Below are 19,778 nucleotides of genomic sequence, written 5' to 3'. Positions count from 1 at the left end.
CTGGAAGCGTCGTCGTAAAGAATATGTATTCTCGTGGAGAGTATGACATAGCATAATGGTTGGTGTACTGTTGTTGCCTCCATCCATCCAGAGCCGGCCGTGGATAGTCATTTCAACATCATTTTAATCTTCGTCCCTCAAACAAACTATGCATTCCGCACTGCCCGCGTATTTGGTATACCCTCAAACGCCACCGCGTTAAGGGTTATGCCCGCGGCAATAACGTCGTTCTGCTTCTCCTCTCTTTCCTTCTCTTGCTGCTGCCGAGCAGCTGTCCTGTCAGATTCGGCTTGGTCTCCCATGCGGTTGATCTCTTCCTCAACATCGGCCAACAATGCATACACGTCGCTATCGGCGTATATTCTTATACTCTCCGCACTAGCACGCGTTCTCCGGCGGCCGCCGATGCTTTCCGGGCTGGTAACCTTCACCTCCTCCGCTAATCGCTGGGGACTGTGGGCTTTTGTTGGGCTGCGAGGAGGCGTCGTATCGCCTCGGCGCGGACTCTGCGTTTTCGTCGGGCTACGTGGAGGGGTGTTCTCGCCAAATGGGGCACCGGCAATTGCCTTGTGAGTTTGCATAGGATCCATGATGAGCGCTGCGGCCACATGTTCAAGCAGCTTTTGGCGGACGCGAGTCCGGCGGTTCTCAGCCTGTTCAAGCTTGGAGACCCAGTCGTCAATTGAAGTATCCAGTTCCGACAGGGCTTCCTCTTGCTTGAGCATCGACTCATGGGAAAATCGTGCAACACGTGGTGACCGTAAGTAGGTGCAGATGCGGCCGTGGAGGTTGCGTCGACCAGAGCGTAGGGAGCGGTGGGTTTTGCGGAGATACTCGCAGCGCTCGTCGAGGCCACGCAGTTCCTATTATAATGTTAATATGATGAGTTGGGACAGAAGGGTGGATAAGTACGCACTCTTGACAAAGCCTCAACGTTTTTGGTGTTTAGTACTTCAAATCGTGACGCCTGGCCTATAGCTTGTTTACGAAGCGCCTCAACTTCAGAGGCTGGTAGGACCGAATATGCCTCAGTGGCGCGGGTCCCTTTAGGTAGACATTCGAATGCTTTTTGCTCTTGCGACTTACTGCGCTTGCTCATAGTGCGCTTCATGGGGGATGCATCTGAACGCTTCTTCGGGCGTCCTCGATCCATAATGGACGCTTCCGATTCGCCTCGTCGATGTCCAAGTGACTGTCCCAGCTGTTGCTGCGTGGTTTCTGAGTGTCCCCGTGTATGGCACATCGGGCTTGGTCCTGCACTGGCGGTAGTCCATGGTTTGGGCGAAGTTTGCCGCTCGGGCGCTGAGGTAGGAGCTGATGTGGGTGCTGAAGTGGGTGCTGAAGTGATGGCCGAAGTAGGAGTATTAAAGTAGGAGGATGATAGAGTCGACGCACTCAGAACGATTTCAGATCCTGGAACAAGGGGAGAACCTCGAGAATAGGGGGACTCCTTCATCCGCGCCGACTTGGGCGGAACATCAGGAGGCGTGCTCTCTGACCGCAACCTGGACTTCGATGGCCACCGGGTAAGATGCTGTGGATGAGGAGCTGATGTTGAAGGGATGACCAGCGGTGCGAGAGACCTTGGAGAGAGGGGCCGTCTCGGCGAGGAAGAATTATCCCTGCGGTACTGGAGATGTGACGACTGTGGTGTGGTTTGGGCCGGAGTAGAGTAATTCGCTTGATTTGGTGTGACGCCCCTTTCTGTTGCAGCTATCTCTGCATTTTCATCTAATGCAGGTCCGGTTATGCACGAGAGCATACTCTCTCCAAACACATGTTGCCGCCAGCTATTCCCAGGTGCGCTGATTGACCTTTCGTGCGCTGGTGGCCGCCCGGGTATTGTGGCTGGGGATATGGTTAGTTCAATTTACCAATATTGTATATATTTGTAGCTCGAGAGCAATATGGGCCAACTCACGAGAATCCATGGCGATTTCTTGAACGGTCGTCATTGGACCAAGTTCTGCCACAGAAATCTTTCTTCGACGGATGAGAGTTGGTTCTTTTGGTTTCAATCTCAGAGCAGCGCCGAGGACCGACCGGTCCTTTTCCCCAGATCCATTCTGCCCCATTGCCGCCACACTATTAGCAGTCGTTTCAGCGTCGGGGCTCTTTCGACCAGCCGCTATTGACAGCTTTTCCCTTGATGGAAAGAGGTGCAGTTTGCGGGACTCGGGCGGTTGGTGCATTCTCCAGACATGTTTCTCCTTCTCCTCTGGACCTGGGGCTTCCGTGGCCTATATACTATCAGATATACTCATCAAAGCCTAGGGAGCGGGAAGAACATACCGCATCTTGAGGCGGGGGAGATAGCTCCCTGGCTATGTAATTATTTAACCCCACATTGTTGGCGGTGTCGGCGTCGACCATGAAGTCGGCGATATGGGCCATTGGCCGTCGGATCGAGGATACCTGCTCGATTTCTGAATGATGCTGGATATGAATAATAGGTAGGGTACAACTATGTACAAGTTGCAAACAAAACTTGGGCTTGCAACGAAAGACGAACCACGAAAAGAGTAGAAGATGAGTCGACTAGCACCGCCCAATATAACTGCCCTTGGTCACGGTCGTCCACGGCGGCGGAACGCTGAACATACACCAGAGACGGCAGAGGATATACTTATGTGTTCCGTCTCACCCACCAGCAAATAGCTTCTCCTGCTCGGGACCCCGACCCCGTACTACTGTACGTCTTATAGACCCCCCGGTCTTCGTAAGGAAACGCATGGGCAGGGAACACGAAGCTCCAAGCTCCAAGAATGGTGCCGATTCACAGGGAGAGCAGCAACAGGGAGAAGTCCCCCGGGAGAGTGCAGGGAAAGTTGAACGGGGGACATGAACGTTGTGGCGTCCGAGACACCGGCCCAGCAGCCAGCAGCAGGCAGGGCGAGGCGTCCATCCCACGCCGAGACGCTTCAAGAATCACGACAAGGAAGTGTACAGTGAGCACGGAGTAAGAAACGGGGACACGGCCGTTGACATGAGGCGAAGCGACGCGGCGTGTGCATCTGGTTGAGCCCTGACGCTTGAGAGAGGTCGTATCCTACCTAGGCGACAGTCCTCTCAAAGAACAAACTTCTCGGGTGCGAAAGTTGTTGTGCAACTACCTATCCTGCTTACCGACCACACATACAATAGCTAAGGTAGATACACCCAACGTTCGAGCCATCTCAAGTTTTCTCTTCCGGACAAGATGTATATTTCCGTATGAATAGCGGAGATTCTCTACTGCTTACTTCATGGGTTTGGCCCGCGTCCGTGTTTAGTGTGCTTCTATTTTTGCCCCCAGAAGGAAGTGAAACCGCAAAGGCCAGTGCCCAGTGGTCCAGTACACGGTGCTCTGGGATTATACGGAGCACGGTTGCAATACTGTATAATGATCCTAATCCTCCTGCAGTCTGCAAGATGGTTGTCTAGTGACGGCGCGCGCAAGACTCGGGCATTTGGTTTGACAGATCGGCGCTGCGCGTGGTTTGTAGTGGCTCTCCGCTATGTAAAAGAGTGCAGTAATACATCATTACTCAGGATTCCTTAATTTTTGTCATTCCCGTCCGCGGGTCAAAGCCTAGAACTCGGGTCTACTTTACAATGTCATGTTACTCTTGCCCGCGCTGCGCTTTCCGTCAGTCTGAGAGCGAGGGAGATCTACAGACTACTGAAAGTTAAGGATAATTACCATTTATGCAAGCAAATAACTATTACATTTACATTTACGTCTTGCCCAGCTTTACTCCGTAGCACAGGCGTCGATTTACCATCAACCTCCGAATTAAGGGCTAGGTAGAGAGTTGCTAGCCCACACCCCTCTTGGCCGTCCCCTGATCGCCGGTTACACACCATATCACTCGTCGCTCTAAGAGACCGGACGACAAGAAACAGTCTCGAAGAAAACGAAAGGCAAAAGGAACTTTAATGATGCAATCGGCCAACGTGTTTTCCAGGATTACGTTTGAATATCCGGAGCTGTCTGATACTTGATACCATCAAACTCAACTGCCGGTGTGTGGGCATGAGAAGAAACATCTGGAGATGAAATTCTGGACTCAGGACTGCTGAGCAGGAATTATCGGAGATGGCAGCTGTAAAGCACTCGCTCGTCTTCAAATCACCCCTCCATGACCACCCTGAGGGATTGGAATTTGCGATATACAGCGCATAACAGTTAATAAGATGAGTCGTGCGGTACATCCGGGGTAGCACTCGAGTACCAACTCGTTTCCCAAATCAAGGTGCAAAAGCAAGTTTACTTGCCATCGCTTTCCTCGCGGTATTAACAGAAAGATCTGAGCAGCAACAAATGTGATAGATAGTGCGGGGCACTTCGTAAAACTCGGGAATATTCGCACACCTCGGTTACAACTTACTCCACCGCCATCTGTTTATTCTTTTTTGAAGCCGTTGTTGCAAAAATGCTACTCTACCTTCCGTTCCAACCCTACCTCCCACTCGCCCAACCACCGCAAAACAGTGCAAGATTTCTAGTCCGGGGTCGTAGTGCGCGCGGGCACCGCTAAAAAGGCACGAGGTGTCGCTGTACCGCTGTCCACGAGAGAAAATCGCCGTGCACGTCAGTGCAACACAGGGGCATTTCGGGGAGTGATCGGACTACGCACCGGAAGCGCATACTGCGCAGACTCAAAATGCCACTACTGTCTGCATTGTGTACTCTGTACCGTTGCCAATGTCCAAGCGAAATCACCGCCAAACTCAGTCCAGGACAATCCTCCGGGCAGCATAGCATGGCTTCCAGGCTTCAAGTGGGGATTCCTTTGGTCGATTGACCCACTCTCTCGCTTCTATCGTGGGTTTCCAAGTTATACTCTCCAACGACTTACAAGGAATCCACCCGGGGCTTCCGCGACGTGAGAGACTGCTTCGATTGCAGATTTCCATGGGGGAGTGAGGGGGCTTCCTCACTTCCTGTTGCTGGGCCCAGGGTCGCCATGCGGCTGGGCCTGGGCGATCACAAATTCTCACTGGGATCCTCAAGCACTGGGCGGAGCCTGGACCCGGTGAACGCCAGGAGACCATAGCGGAAACAAAACGCTGTGTCAAGTGGGAAACAAACATCGGCTTATTACTAAGTTCTTGCAGACACAACTCGCATTCGAGCACGGAACCTCCAATATCGCCCGCTGCTTCAAAGCCAAAACGCCAACAGGATGTACAGTACATATGTTCGGAGGGAAAGCAATCTAAGTGCCCGTCTTGCTGGCCGAACACCCTCCCTGAGCGTAGGCGGGCAGAGTTCAAATGGCAGTGGCAAAGATTCGGAGCTTCTATTATCTAGAAGCCCTAGAATTAATGGTCAGCTTGTCGATAACACCAGGAAGCTGACTCGTTTCACCGTGTGCGGGGTGGGGAAGGCGGGATCTGGAGATCTTGAAACCTGTCATAACACCAAGAATATAACTTGTCAGGGCTGATCACCACCCGCACTCGAGTAAGAAACATTTCCTGACTCAATATTTCCAATGTTTGGGAGGATCGTCGATCAAGTGCCGGCCGGTACCATCACTTCTTCCCTACGATATCGACGACAGCTTGGCAGGAGGGGAGGATATGATTTTCGGAAGCAATGGCCGACAGGGCCATAATCACATTACGCCCTCCTGCATTAGACACAGATTCCTGCCGCTGTCACAATTCGGTGTGCTCGGGGCACTTTAGTTCTTTGCGGTGAGCGGTCAATTGATTGATCAGTCCTCACGAGACCACCAGCGGAGGATTTCGTGCAGGTAAAACAAACCATTGCAGAATATCGAGGCCATTTCTTGCATTCCGGCTGCAGCCTAGTGCGTGCAGTGCAGTCAAAGAATGACTTTGCGCATATTCAATTATGACTTCCTAGATCGATTATGGCCGTCTTCTCTTGGTGCCTCTACAGCCTGCATGCTTTGTACAGCAGAATGCAGTGCGATACTGTACACAGATACACAATCCGACCCTGCGTTTTCGTCTCCTGCACTAGGCCCCGTCCACTATCGCCATGGCCTACCGACCAAATCCTACGTTGATAAGGGCTATCAATGATCCTGGATAACCGTTTAAAAGGAAATTTCCGTGCTCGATGCAATTAGCCAGTACACCAGTCTTTCTTAGGCGAAACCCCCGGATTCCAGCTATATTGCTATTCCAGAGGCGAGGGCAATGTTTTAAGCATAAAGTTTCAAGGGAATTGATGTTCCATCAGCTTGCAGGATCATACCGATCGCCCGAAACCTCAAGGGACCAACTAGAAGCCCTGGAATGCAATCTTTTTCACGATATGAGTGCCTGGAAGTGGCATATAGCTTTACAAGGAAAATCATCAGGGAAATTTAGCACCCAAAATTTACAACCTCAAGCATTGTTTCGCGATAGTCGTCGTCTATCCTCAAAAGTATTACGCAAGAGTTGCTCTGAATTTGGTAAGCCTGAAACATTTCCTGTTGCTGAGTGACCTGCACCAGTCTGCACCAGTCGCATCTACACATAGGCAGGCTGGTGAGTATTGAACTCATCTCATGTTTCCTCTTAGGGGTACCTGAGACGGTCCGGATCTCGGTTGATGCAGGTCCCGGATGCGGTTGCTGTAGTACTTAGGTGGCCGAGTATCTGCAAACCTGCAATCGGAAACCTTACTACATGAGTATACGGACAATTCGACAACTGTAAATCCAAAGTCGATGATGGCATCTGCTACTGCCCTACCGTTGCTATTTACAACACTAACCTCAATTAGTTCGGGTCTAACGCCTCCGAAGGGATCGAAGTTTCAACGTCTATAAGCAAAACCACCTTATGGTCCATGGTCATGCGTACTCGTCATTGGCAAAGACATAGCCAGTAAGAAATGATTTCATGACTTAGCATTAACTACTGCAAACCTACGCTTCTACTGAGCAAGCCGCCTGCTACAGACTGTAAAGATATGATCTCTCACTTGAAAAGCGCCAGTGCTAGCTGCATAGGATCGGCAGATCATGCGCATGGTCAGTGAACAATTCGTTGGCTATGGGGTATTCATTCCGCTAGTCCGTAGCAGCACGATGATAGCGCTCGAATTAACCTTGGTTCGCGAACATATACTTCGCCAAGGTAAAACTGTCTACGATGAGGTTAGAATAGATAATATCTTGCGTCTTGTGGATCCATGGCATCGACTGCCAGAGTAATTTTGAAGTCCTTTCGTAATAAGTGGTTGCCAATATCTTTTGAGTGTACCAAAGTGCATTTCTTCTCAGCCTCTTTGGCATCCCCAGCTTGCATCCTTTTAACTCACTTTCTAATAGACATCTTTGTCATTCTCGACCGTCCTTGGCATTTCAGATCATCACAGTACCATTTAAATCCCTTCTTAATATACCTTGAGACTACGTGGCGATATCACTTGGTCGGTTTTGTCGCCACAAATATACAGACCATGACTTAACAGTATCAGTCATGGTTGGTTACCCAAATCAAGAATTGCAAATAAATATAATAAATCCATATAATTACTTCCCATCATTTAATGCCTCATTTTCTAACATATTCTCGAATCGATCTTCCTTTACCAAGAATAGCTTATACATGTTTTGTTGACACGCGCTAGACCAGTTCTTGCAGCGTTAATGGTTGACTTCCCTAAGGAATTATATTCCATAAGTGCCACAGCTAAAATTATCTCTGTGCAATTACATGTCCTACCTTTATTTATCCTCCATAGGGGTTTTAGGAAACAGCAAATGTTGCGACGGATCGGGTGTCTATGCAACTACTAGGGAACACTTATATGATCGACTATAATATTAAATTTTTTGGCTCTACTGGAATTAAGAGATTTGAAGGAACTTATTAGAATAAAATAAGAATAAACTCTTAAATACGTATTACGAATATTTTAAACCTTGCTAAAACAGAAGCCTACCTTTTGTTTTGCACATTTTTTAATAATATAGTCTCTCGACACAATAATACTCGTTATTTATATTTTCCAATGTCTTAAGTGTATAGTCTAAATTTTAGCCAGTTTTAGAGACCGAGAATTACATTATTATTGGGAAGCTACACTCTAGACAAAATTCAGATTTGCAGCCAGGGATGAGGGGAAAAGTAGAGGGCTTTTGAGCTATTATGAAAGAGGAGAAATACCGACTCTCCGAAAGACGTTTGGAACGATATCGAGAATGACATAGCGACGTTACAAGGTCTCGATTCTTTTATTCAAGATTAGGCACTTTAGAGATTTGGCTACTAAGCACGTTAAACATTCTGGAATAATTTGAACTTTGGGTTGCTCTCTGGGTGCTGCTTCTGGAAAGCTCTCAGATTAGGAACTCAAATCCGCACTTGTTTGTCATAAATTCCCCACACAAGAGCCTCGGAGAAAAGTAATACATAAGCTGCTCTATTTAATTTAGGCTTGCGGACGGCTTGGAGTTTATAGCCGCCATTAAAGCGCTTCTTATTTATGAAAGGTCTCTCGAGTACAAAAATAAAGTGACCTCGTTGACCTGCTCCTATCACCATAACACTAGGGGAACAGTTAGAAGCTTGAATCACTGCGAGGACGTTTGGTACGAACAAGGCCATAATAATTAGCCACCGTCAACTGCTTAGCTGACCCACGAAGGAGAGGTATGCGAATGTGAATATTCCTGATCGAAGGTGTGGGATTGCTGACCGTCTTGATGGAAACCGAATCTTAGAATCTGACAGTGAAGCATGCCTTAGCCTCAACGAAGCAAAAGGGTACGGCCGGGACTTTGTGACCAGCAGCTACTCAGCCTTACGTACCTAACGTAGCTCTTTCGCAATGGAGATAAAGTAGGACAGCAGAGCGAGCGATATGTTCGGAAGGCTAGACGTACTCCATGACGGCAAGTATCATGAATTTGGTAGGGTAAAAGGTGATCCAAACATGAGACAGAGAAGAATAGGTTTTGTAGCGGAGTTTATTTATAAATTGTACAGGCTCTTCTTGTTTTATGGTTCATAATCAACAATACAACTTGAAGTGCAGGAGAAAAGTAGGACGGTAAATCAAGGGAATAGGTTCCCTATCGATGAGAAGCAAGACTCTCCATTGGAGACGAAACACCAGTATGCCTCTCCCAAACTCCCAAACTCCTGAACAATGCCGCCAATACACATGTTATATTACTCTTAGCGGAGCTTCAAAGCTACCTTTGCGCCATTCCCACTGCACAGCGTGAGACCGTAACCCTCAACCCAAGGCTCGCCATCTCGGTTCTCGATGCTCCCGTAGGTCTGTAAAAGCCTTACAATGGTATAGCTTGCTTCGGTAAGGGCGTACTGTTGCCCCACGCAGATTCTGGGACCCCCGTTGAAAGGCAGATATCCCCAACCAGGCCTCAATGGACCGGTGGGTGCATCTGCGGCCCAGCGCTCAGGAATAAATTCGTCAGCGTTGTCGCCGTAGATGTCGCGGCGCCGGTGCATGCTATAAGTCGAGTAGACGACCAGACTATCTTTGGGTACAAATACTGGAGCTGTTCCAGTCGGTCCCCCACCACGTGGGAGGATGGTATCTTTGAGCGCAATACGAGCGTTGGTTGGGATGCCGGGATAGAGGCGTAGGGCTAAGTTACGTAGTTAGCTAATTGATATCTCGTTAGGAGTCAAATGAGTAGCTTACCTTCGTTCAAGACGAACTTCAAATACTTCATGTCTCTCAAAGTCTCATAATTAGGAATCTTCCCCTCGAGCTCATCGACCTCGGCCATCAGCTTTTTCCAGACTTTAGGGTGTCGTGCCAAACAATGGAAAACATTTCCCAGCAGACCTGCAGTAGTATCCCGTCCAGCAAGTAGAATGTTCAACATCTCATCACATAGTTGTTTAGGATCAGAAGTTTCTTTGGCCACTTCGTCGAGGAAGACATATCGCTTTTTCTCCCCAACCTTCTCCATATCAACCAATGAGGATTTCTCTTGGTCCCGGTTTTTGAGAGTTTTGGCGACATATCGATCAGCAAACGCATGGACAGTCTCGCATGCGGCCTTGAACTCGGGGTCAGGAATTAAGCTGGCCAGACGACCGACTCGGTTGCGATGTTGAACTCTAACTTGAGCATAATCGAAGGCATGAGAGAACTTCTCGGATTCGGATCCCTCGGCTGCTAATTGAGAATCGATGGACTGTCCGAAAAGGAACTCAGTGGCGCTATCCAAGGTCATGTTGAAGAAGAGCGGCTGTAGGTCAACGGTTGACCCATCTGTAGGGACCTTGGCCACGAGATGTTGGAAGTGTGTTTCGGCGGATTCGAAATTGGCCAGATGGGCTTTGTTGAAGTTGGGACGAATAAGAGCACGAGAGTGTTCCCAGTGGGCACCATCCGACGTGAAGATGCCATGACCAAGAAGAGGCCCGAAAGCGTAGATTCGCTGTCCCAAGCCGAAGTCTTTGAAATTGGTGGCTAGGACAGTTTTGATATTCTCGGGATCCCTGGTCAAGAATATCGTTGATCCCATTGCTGCCACTGTGTATGTATGCCCGGTGGTGTCATAACGCCCCATACTCATCTCCAGGACTCTCTTCTCTGCTGCCGCTTTCGTCCCTTCGCCTATTATTTGGTACCCAATAAACCGCTCATTTTGTGGATACTTGGGTGGTAGTTCGCAGCCATGCTCGCGACTGTATTTGAAAGTTTTCTTGTAATAAATAACGGCCCAGCTCATGAGAAGGCGTGCAAAAAGGGCTCCAATGATGCCAGCGCCAGCCAGCGCGAGAATCTGGAGACCCATCGTGAGCCGGTTTGTATGGAGAGGAAAGGTAGAATGGAAATACACGAGTGCGTCAAAATAAATAAAAGACATGCAACGAGGAGGAATTGGAGCTTGCTTGGCACTGGCACTTGCTAGTTGCTTTATAATGAATTCATCTAAGTGACAGATAGAAAATGGTGCCACTTTCCGGCCTACTAGATGGTTTGGCAGAGAACTCTATTTTTACGCAGGAAGAGAGGCTGACGAGTTGGTGCAAAGTAAGATGTTAGACTTTGTGTTGATTGTTTCACTTGATGATGTTGAAAGACAGCGCCACTCTGACTGTCATCATTTTGGCAGTTGCCATTGGCTATTCAGAAGTTCGCAGCAGTTGGACAAATGAAATCGAGAGCGGCATGGCGCAGGATTTTAGGGGATTTTAAACGATCATCTGATAATGCATGGTCGCAAAATGTAGCATACAATGCGGAGCTGTAAAGCTGTGTTCTGTTCTTTTGTTGTTTAACCTTCGAGCTCAGCCCAGGTAGAATTGCGCACTTACGGCCGGACGCCTCCTCCCTGCAGGGCTCCTTCCTAAAATAGGGGCCGGACACACGGGCCCCAAGTCACGTTACTATGGCTTCAGGGGCACAACTTCGGCACATCTCATCGACAAGTTCCAGTGTAATATGCGCTGAAAGTAACCTTAATATAATACGACCTAAAATGTGACCAATAATAGTAGTTGTTAATAACATATAAAGCACGCTTCAAGTGCTATAAGTAGTCTATATATTAGTTAAAAAGGGGCAGACGTTTCTCTGCTTTACGCGCTTCTATCGGATTTGCAACTGCACGTGACCTATCGAAACTTTGACCATTATTAGGATTATTTCCAGCGACTTGGCATAAGCCAAAGTAGTAGTTATAGGTAGATAATAGTTAAGCAGGTAGTACTGTAACATAAGTAATAGATAAGGACGGTTAATCTAATTACAAGAGTAAAGGTTCTCTGAGGGCGGTTATATTCGACCTGCTTACGCCAAGCCTGACTCAGCAACACCAATCCGTATTTTGACGTTCTTCGACTTGGCATCCCCCCTTTACGCGCAGCCTCCCCCCGCGCGGCCGAGTGAAATTGGCAGAATCAATCAACGTGATTCACACGACAATACTGAGTACCTAGGTAATTATCCAGTTTTTGTGGCAAAAGTGGATTGCTGTAGGTACCAACCTATCAATAATATTGAGCCTATTTACTCCTCGTAGGAGGCATAGCAAGCCAAGCCTCCACCCTTATTTACAAAGTCACCCTGACGAATTTCCGGATTATCTACGTTATACTTGGGTGGTGGCGTTAGCTGAACTATTCTACCTTCCAACGTGGTAGGCAAAGTGGCATTTAAGTAATTGAAAAGGTATCGCATGGCATTTGTGGTATCTACCGTACGTTTGTATAGTCGAAATGAACGAAAGCGCGTGTCCGTGGTATCAGCCAGACATAAATACGAACGAATGATATCTTAAGCACATATAGATCTGTCCTCCTGCTCCTCCCCGCCCTGAAATACAACATAATTCATGCAGATACACTACATCATAGTAGGGTTGCCCGGGAGCTTATCCACCCCTAGAACATTTATTAGACTCTCTTTAATCGTACATTTTACCAGACGGGTTTGACTTACATCCATCTGCTTCCTCTTGAACGGTCTTCCTGATAGTACACTTATTCGCCACGGAGATGTCCTGAGACTTCTGGTTACCGCAGGTGGCGCTAAAGCAGCCGTTGTCGTCCATGGCTCGCTGGAGGGCATCACCCTTCCAGCCAAAGACGTAATCGCCGTGCTGGCTGTAACCGGTGTTGTCTCCGGTGCTAAGATAGAACGGCTGGGAGCCATCTGCTGGCCAGTCTGCCTTGTTATTGAACTTGGTGGTGTCCCAAACGATCTATACTTACGTGTCAATAAAGAGCTAAGAAATATGTATAGGGTGAATTAAAATTGAGCTATTCCGTACCTCCAGCATGAGCTGCGGGATCTTAACGGGGTGGCTTGAAGGGCAGTTCCCGGTCGACAAGAAGTTCGAAGGTCCGGCAGTAGGGTAGGCAACATGGTCTTGGTGATTAGGCGTGTCAAGGTTCTTGCCATCCCAGCAACTGAATTGTTTTAGCATTCCACTTATGAAAGACAGACTAAGAAAATAAACCTACGTTGGGTAAAGGATATTGGATCGAATGCCGCCCAAGCAAGGCCCGGTAGGGAAACCCTCAGTGTCAAGCTTGGCATCAGAGCAAGGAGCGGCGTTGTCACCACCAAAATTAGGACCGGAGTAGCAACGGTAGCAACTCTGCATCTTATACTTCTTCTCACGCCTCATGGGGTCGCCGACAAGCATGCGGAAGCCCTAAGTAACTGTGGTAAGCAACACATTTTCAATACGACTCCATATATTGAGAGCTTACCGGCTTGAAAGCGGTGACCGTGTTCTTGGCAGGAGCAATATAATACACGGTGATACCACCAGAGGTTTGTGTAGTGAACTTATCATTAAACAAAAGTCTAAATGGGAATAGTATTAGTAAGTATCGAGTTATGATAGGGGTAGAGCTAGAAGAAGTCCGAGACCTCCAGCATCACATCTCACAAAGCTACCTATATTCTCAAAAGGAATAAAGAGAAGAATAATGTTGTCACACATACCTGTTAGGGACCTGAGGGACACGCTTGAAGCTACCATTCCGAGCCTTGAAATACACATTGGCAGTCCAGTAATTAGATCGATCGTCTGCTGGGCCGCAGGTTGTGCAGTCTGAAACAGAGGAAACATCAGTTACGGGGATTGAAGCATTAAACGCGTTCCCCCCCACTACTTGATGCATGTGAGGCGTTGGGGCCATTCCAGGATTGACGAGGGGATCGAGTCTTTCGACTGTGATTTGAGAACATCCGAATCGCAGGTGGTTCAGGCCGGCGAACTGGCCCTGAACGGCCGCCGCGAAGACTAGAGCGGACCAAAACATAGTCAGCAATAGCAGTAGTTGTAGTAACTAATTATAGGGAATAGATTCGAGGGTGAAAAGAGGGATATGCGAGGTGAACGGAATAAGGCGGCTGACCAGAAGTTTATATTGTTGAAGAAGGGGAAAGTCTATAGTCGTTGAGATTCTCCACACAACTGCCGTGCCACACTATATCTTGGAGCAATTTAGACGTAGATCGGCAAATCGAGATTCACGATACCCGGAACCTATCAGGATAAATGTTTGACGTTTTCATATAGATCGAGATTAATGCTATATTAAAAACAACGTGGTAATAACGTACTTGTCCGTGATCCTTGCAGGCGCTACGCGACTTCTTGGAAGGTGTACAAAGGTGTGGAATCTTGCCGTATCAGCTGGTAATATTGAATAGAATTCATTTTGGGCTACCTGCAGGAGGAATTTCTCAAAGGATGCCGTTCTAGAAGAGACTCTCGTCTACTTCTAATTTCTTCACAAAATCACCACTCCTCATATCCATTTCAAAGAGTTGATTGTGATGCCTACTCTCTATCCCCCTTCTGTAACCTGATACTAGATATATTCCATTTTGATATCGTAGTATATAAATGTTTTGGGACGCTAGAGCGTTGAATACCAAGTAGTACAAAGTCGGTTTTGGGATCGAAGTACCTTGTTTTCCTTTCGTTTCCCTGTACCTAGCAAAGTACTATGTATCTGTGTAATAATTGTTCTCGACTCTGTCAGGGGAGCTCCAAAAGGTGGACGCTGTTTCTTTATATTAATGTCGTGATATTGAGTTTTGTTGGTATATATTTTAAAATTCGTGCTGTCGGGGCCACATGGTGGTTACCGCCGCAATGTCAATACTACCATAATTTCTGCTGTAAACAAGGACTTTATCCACCGGCGGTCTAGTGACACATTTAACTTTGTTTGTAGCAGAGCTATTATCCGCCGGACCGCCATGTCCGCTGTCTCTTTAATATCCCTTTAGGTGCCCATTATCTTGTGGTTCATGTTGTTATTGGAGGCTTGGCCCTATAAACCGTTAGTCCGGCTTTGGATTTCCTTCTTTCACGACTTGCCACTTAGAAATTATCTATGGCGATATATTTGCCCGAGGCATCTTTTCACAGCCAAGAGGTTCATGAATAGCGAGCTGCCCCTTACTAAGATACGTAGCGCTGATGGATGTAAATTTTAAATAGACTAATGCAGACTTTAGAGTAAAATGCTTTCCACAATATCACGATCTAAAGGTGTTGAACGGTCATGTAACAGGTTGCAAACACATGCAAGGGCCCCTTTTCTAATGGGAGCGCTGAGACTGCTCATGTTCTCTTACAAGAGCTTCAGCCTGTGCTATCTCCTCAGCAGAAGGCATGTTGACAACCATGAGGTATAAGACATCCTGGAACGTATGTTAGCATATATCCTCATGAAGGCTGGAGAAACACTAACCTTCTTCAACAGCTTCGCTATAGGGTTCGATCCCCCGCCTCCAAAACCGGACATACCCATGAATCCACCCCTTCCACTGCCGCCCATACCTCCCCTATTGCTGCTATTGTTTGGGACTTGCTGTTGATGCTCATCTGGTGAGGCGTTTCCGTTTCCAGAAAATTGTTGTTGCTGTCCTGACCCGCCTCGACCTCCACCAAAGCCACCAAAGCCGCCACCCATTCCTCCTCCTCCCCCACCGCGTCCAAAACCACCTCCCATACCTCCTCCGCCCCGTCCAAAGCCGCCTCCCCCTCCCCCTCCTAGTGATGGGGGATTGATCTTGCCGCCTGTGACCAAGGAAACGAGCGAGCCACTATTTGCAGCATGGTTTGGATCAGCATATCGAGACTTGAAAGTCTGCTTTTGGCCCTTGAGGACCTCGGGGGCATCTGGGTTTTTTCCTTGCTATGTAATAATTAATACCAGTCAAAAAGTTCAATAGGGTGAGCAGCAAGTCGCAGGACTGGAGTGGACTTACGTATTTTGCTGTAGCCCGTCTATCATAATAGTCTCCTACAAAGCCCATCTTTTTCTTTAATTTCGCCTTTGTCTTGAGAGCTTCTTCGTTGTTATCGTCACCCAATTTGTCCAAAGCGGGGTAGATAAGGGGTGCAGTCTCTGGGAAGGTTAAGGTGCCATATTGTGTGGCGCTCGAGTTCTTGAACTTTCGGCGGGTGCCCATTTCGTCGTAGCTCTGAGTGGAAGCAATCGTCGATGAGATGTCGACTGTTCCCATATCCTCAAGGGATTCGGGCCTCCAGGTCATGACCAGGCAGAACAGGTTCTTAGGTCTGAAATACTCATTATTGATTCGGTCCAAATGTTTGTTTGTCCGCTGTCTGCTCTGGATATCCATCGCAACATTGACGGCTTTTGTGATAGCAATTGATACTACCATTCCAATACCATGGGGAATGAAGGTAGTGGCAATCGAAGCAAGATTGATGTATAGGAACAAGGGGGATGCTTCAGTCGCCTTGTCGAAGCTATCAAGGAAAGCAAACCATGCCGGCTGGTCGATGCCCACGGTTTCAAGGACCGGGGCATATGCTCTGACAAAACCCCGCGTTCGATCCTTCGGTCTTCGCTGAGGAAGAATCACAGGAAGTGGGAGTCTGGCGGGGGCGATTTCCGTATATGACGGGGGCCGGCCATAGGTTTGTAGGAAGGAATCGGTGGCTTCACCGATGGAAGGTGCGTAACCACCCTGCGTAGGTTCTGGCCGGGCAACAAGCTGGTCCTGTGCCTCGTCCAGATCCCATTGTTCTTCCACAGTGTCCCCCTCAGCGACATCGCGGTGGCCATGATCCTCCTCTTGGTATTGGGTTGGGGCACTACTGCTCGATTCGGTGCCATTTTCCCGCGCCTTCTTCGCCTTATTCTTCTCCTTGCGGGCAGAGATACTCTCAGACGCGAGGCCAATACCTCCAGCTATCATTTTGACACCGCCGCCAAGGAGGCCTGCGAGACCGGGGTTTCCGCCCTGGCCACCAAACCCTCCTCCACCTCCACCTCCACCTCGGCCTCCACCGCCACCAAACCCACCAAACCCTCCACCACCACCACCGCCGCCACCACCTAGACCTCCTCGACCAGACATGTATATGAGGCGGGAGGAAGTTGTGTTTGGGATTGCTAGAGCAAAATTATTTGCAGGTTGGCTTTTCTGAATTGGTTGACTGGAAAAGCAAATATGATATGATTTGAAAGGGAAACTCGAGAAATTGAGAGGGAACGAGGTTCAGGATGGTGGATATCGAGGAGGAACAAAGAGTTGATACTGATAAACGATAACGACAAAGACAAGATTTGTGCTTGGATGTAGCTATTCAGCTATACGGTCATACACCCGCTTCATGTGGTGGATGATGAATATGAAGAATAGAGGAAGAGGAAAGAGTGGGAGTTGGAGGGTGTCAGCACTGTTATCTATTTTACAAGTACTCCGTAGAGGCAGAGGCAGAGCAATCCGCAGTGCGACTGAATGCTTGTTTCAGGGCAGGGAGCGGGAAATGGAAATCCAGAACCACCAACCTATTTCCATCTCTGCTTCGCAACCCACGCTCCAACGCATCCAACAACGACTAACCTCACGTACCTCAAATCCCGCCAATGGCAGATGCCCGCGGCTGTGACAATGCAGGGCTACTGTGCACTGCCCGAATGGCCCCCAAATGTAAGCGGTTGCTGGTGATAAAACCGGGGTTTTCATGGCGATCTGCACATGGTAACCCCAAGTATCGCTGCTTACAAGTCCATGTCAGCAGCGTTGATGTGCGCATCCAGTCGTGAGGTGAGCTGCACTCCTGAAACACCGATAGATGCAGAGCCACAGTCAGATCTTGGTGCCTGTGGAGTCTGAAGGCACGAGTGGCAGCTCGCATGAGAATCGCATCCCAGCACGACGGCTGGCGATAGTGTTGGGGATTGGTTATTCGTTATGATTCTTATGAAGCATCGAGCAGTTGGTTGTTGTCTAAGAAGCTTGTTTCAACACAAGCACTGATCGCTTATTACCCAGCCATGGCGCATTACTCCGTACATACCTAGGTAGGAAAGCATGATGCGCGCTACTCGAGAAAGAACACAGCCTCAGTTGACGACAGCTATCTGAACCCATCACAGTGTACTTATTCCCGAGCCTAACAGCGACACCTATTAGCTGGAGCATTTAATAAACGTCATGCACTTCATATTAATACGACAAAATGCAATATAATAATACATACCTAGAGGATAGGCTTAATCAGGCCTAGTAAATCACGTGCCATGCTATAAATACGGTAAACTCGAATCAATTGGCCCGTTTATTCTAACTTTAAATCGAAATGATATACGTGTGTAGAAGAGAAGAAAGGAAAAGTTTCAACGCCCAGTATCCATCGCTGACCGTCCCATGTAACGCCGGCCTTTACCTATCTATCCCTGGTATATCTACATATCACTTTGCGTGTCCCTATGTACCCCGTCTACCAACACCGCACCTGTTTCGCCTTGGTCCGCCGGTTCATCTCCCTGATGGATGAGGTAAGCACGTCGAGATCTGACTTTGCAGCTGGAATGTGATGACCGACGTCGAACTCCATCACTTTGGCGCAGCTGGGATGGTACACCTCCGCAGCCAGCCTCCGACTGCTGCCCAGGTAGGGATCCCGCAGGCCATGGACGTGTACCGTTTGCACCTTCAGCTTCTGTCCCGTGAAGGCGGTTACGAGATCGTCGCGGCAAGCGCCTGACAACATGATCCCAAAGCGCAGACCCGACCATCTGACGTCGCGGAATTGGGACTGCAGCAGTAGACACGATGCGACGACAGTCCCTTGGGAGAATCCCATGACGGCAACAACATCCGATGTGCGGATGCCCTTCGCCTTAAGCGCGGCTGCGACGTATTTGCCCACGCCCGATAGGCCAGCGGCCATCGTTGTTTGGGGGATCTTTCCGGTGGCAGTATCGTGGAACCAGCTGTAGTACGGCCCCGAATCTGCAAATGTGGGCATGACGCCAGGTCCCGGATTCGAGAGGTAAGGGGCATCAATATAGACAAACTTAAACTGGGTCCTCAGCGCAAGGCGGATGTTACGCGTTTGGGCCTCGAATATGGCTGCAGAGGTGCCATGACCATGGAGACAGAGTATGATCGGGAGCTGGTAGTGGGTGTTGTCGATTGCATGAGGCATTATGGCGACTTGGAATAGTTGGTGTCGTTGATAGGGAAATCCGAGATTAAGCGCCCAGTCGGAGGGCCTGCTGCATTTGAGATTTGATAGTTGAAATTTGAGACTTGCGACTTGGAAGAGTCGAAGACGGCCGTGCTGTTGAAAGAGTGAGAGCTGGGCTGACTTGAAACAGAATACACCCTCGAAACAGGTCTTTCTTGATCATATTATACTCTCTGGAATTCTCACTTCGTTCTTTTGAAATAAAGCACCTTCCAAAAATAAACCTCACGTTTCGGCCTTTACTCTATCCTAACAAATCGAGGAGGATGACTTCTTCTCAGAGGCTCTGCTCCCCGACGCTTGATGTCAGCTAGGACCGACACGTTTAAGCCTTGTCTATGTCTATCTCCGCGTCCGTGTTTCCACGTTTCCATGCAACAGCTGCATCTGACTTTAGGATGTCTAGTGCTGTGTCTGACTTCGGGTTCAGAGGCTCAGAGATATTAAGGCTCGGAGCTGTGTCAGACCAATGGCATCGAGCTGTTACAAAAGCACTAGCCCGGCAGGGCACACCAGTGCTTTCTGTCGTTGGGCCAAGAGGAAGGTCATCGATGGACAACCTTTCATAAAGCCGCGGGTCTGCCCCGAGAGTCACGGCCGTACTTCCTTTGCTATGACGATGATCTCTCCGGCACGGAGACAACGCTAGAAGTCCGATTCTGCGACTAGGAGCAACTATGGATCGACTTCACGGCCAATCCTAACCGTCAGTACTGCGGGCGGTATTAGGGTGTTGGGGCTGATTGATAGAAGCCTCCCGGGCAGCCTTCCGGACTTTGTGCACTCCAACCAACTGCAGGAGGCCCAGCTAAATTTAGATAATATACGTCCGTAACCTCGTATGTCTCA

General features: G+C 48.6%; 4 protein-coding genes across 4 annotated transcripts; all 4 read right to left on the bottom strand.

Moving 5' to 3' along the window:
* Nucleotides 1-146: 146 nt before the first annotated feature.
* Nucleotides 147-2,394, bottom strand: BP5553_05156 (Uncharacterized protein; the record flags this gene model as incomplete). Its single annotated transcript, XM_032013779.1, has 4 exons — nt 147-863; nt 917-1,848; nt 1,922-2,240; nt 2,293-2,394. The coding sequence occupies 4 exons, from the start codon at nt 2,392-2,394 to the stop codon at nt 147-149; spliced, it is 2,070 nt and encodes a 689-aa protein (XP_031870379.1).
* Nucleotides 2,395-9,135: 6,741 nt separating this feature from the next.
* On the bottom strand, nt 9,136-10,736 carry BP5553_05155 (putative cytochrome P450 52A12; the record flags this gene model as incomplete). Its single annotated transcript, XM_032013778.1, has 2 exons — nt 9,136-9,572; nt 9,629-10,736. 2 exons carry the CDS (start codon nt 10,734-10,736, stop codon nt 9,136-9,138), a joined length of 1,545 nt encoding a protein of 514 aa, XP_031870378.1.
* A 1,553-nt stretch (nt 10,737-12,289) lies between these two features.
* Nucleotides 12,290-13,719, bottom strand: BP5553_05154 (Uncharacterized protein; the record flags this gene model as incomplete). The annotated part of the gene is made up of 6 exons (XM_032013777.1): nt 12,290-12,327; nt 12,386-12,647; nt 12,717-12,855; nt 12,910-13,103; nt 13,162-13,258; nt 13,400-13,719. 6 exons carry the CDS (start codon nt 13,717-13,719, stop codon nt 12,290-12,292), a joined length of 1,050 nt encoding a protein of 349 aa, XP_031870377.1.
* A 975-nt stretch (nt 13,720-14,694) lies between these two features.
* BP5553_05153 (uncharacterized protein) lies at nt 14,695-18,887 on the bottom strand (the record flags this gene model as incomplete). Its single annotated transcript, XM_032013776.1, has 6 exons — nt 14,695-14,742; nt 15,050-15,115; nt 15,166-15,612; nt 15,686-16,886; nt 17,459-17,565; nt 18,192-18,887. 6 exons carry the CDS (start codon nt 18,885-18,887, stop codon nt 14,695-14,697), a joined length of 2,565 nt encoding a protein of 854 aa, XP_031870376.1.
* Nucleotides 18,888-19,778: the final 891 nt, after the last annotated feature.

The sequence above is a fragment of the Venustampulla echinocandica genome, assembly GCF_003357145.1.
Source record: "Venustampulla echinocandica strain BP 5553 chromosome Unknown scaffold_2, whole genome shotgun sequence".
Taxonomy (NCBI): Eukaryota; Fungi; Ascomycota; class Leotiomycetes; order Helotiales; family Pleuroascaceae; genus Venustampulla; species Venustampulla echinocandica.
Note: the sequence above shows the minus strand (reverse complement) of the source record. Positions and strands in the feature narration are given on the sequence as shown.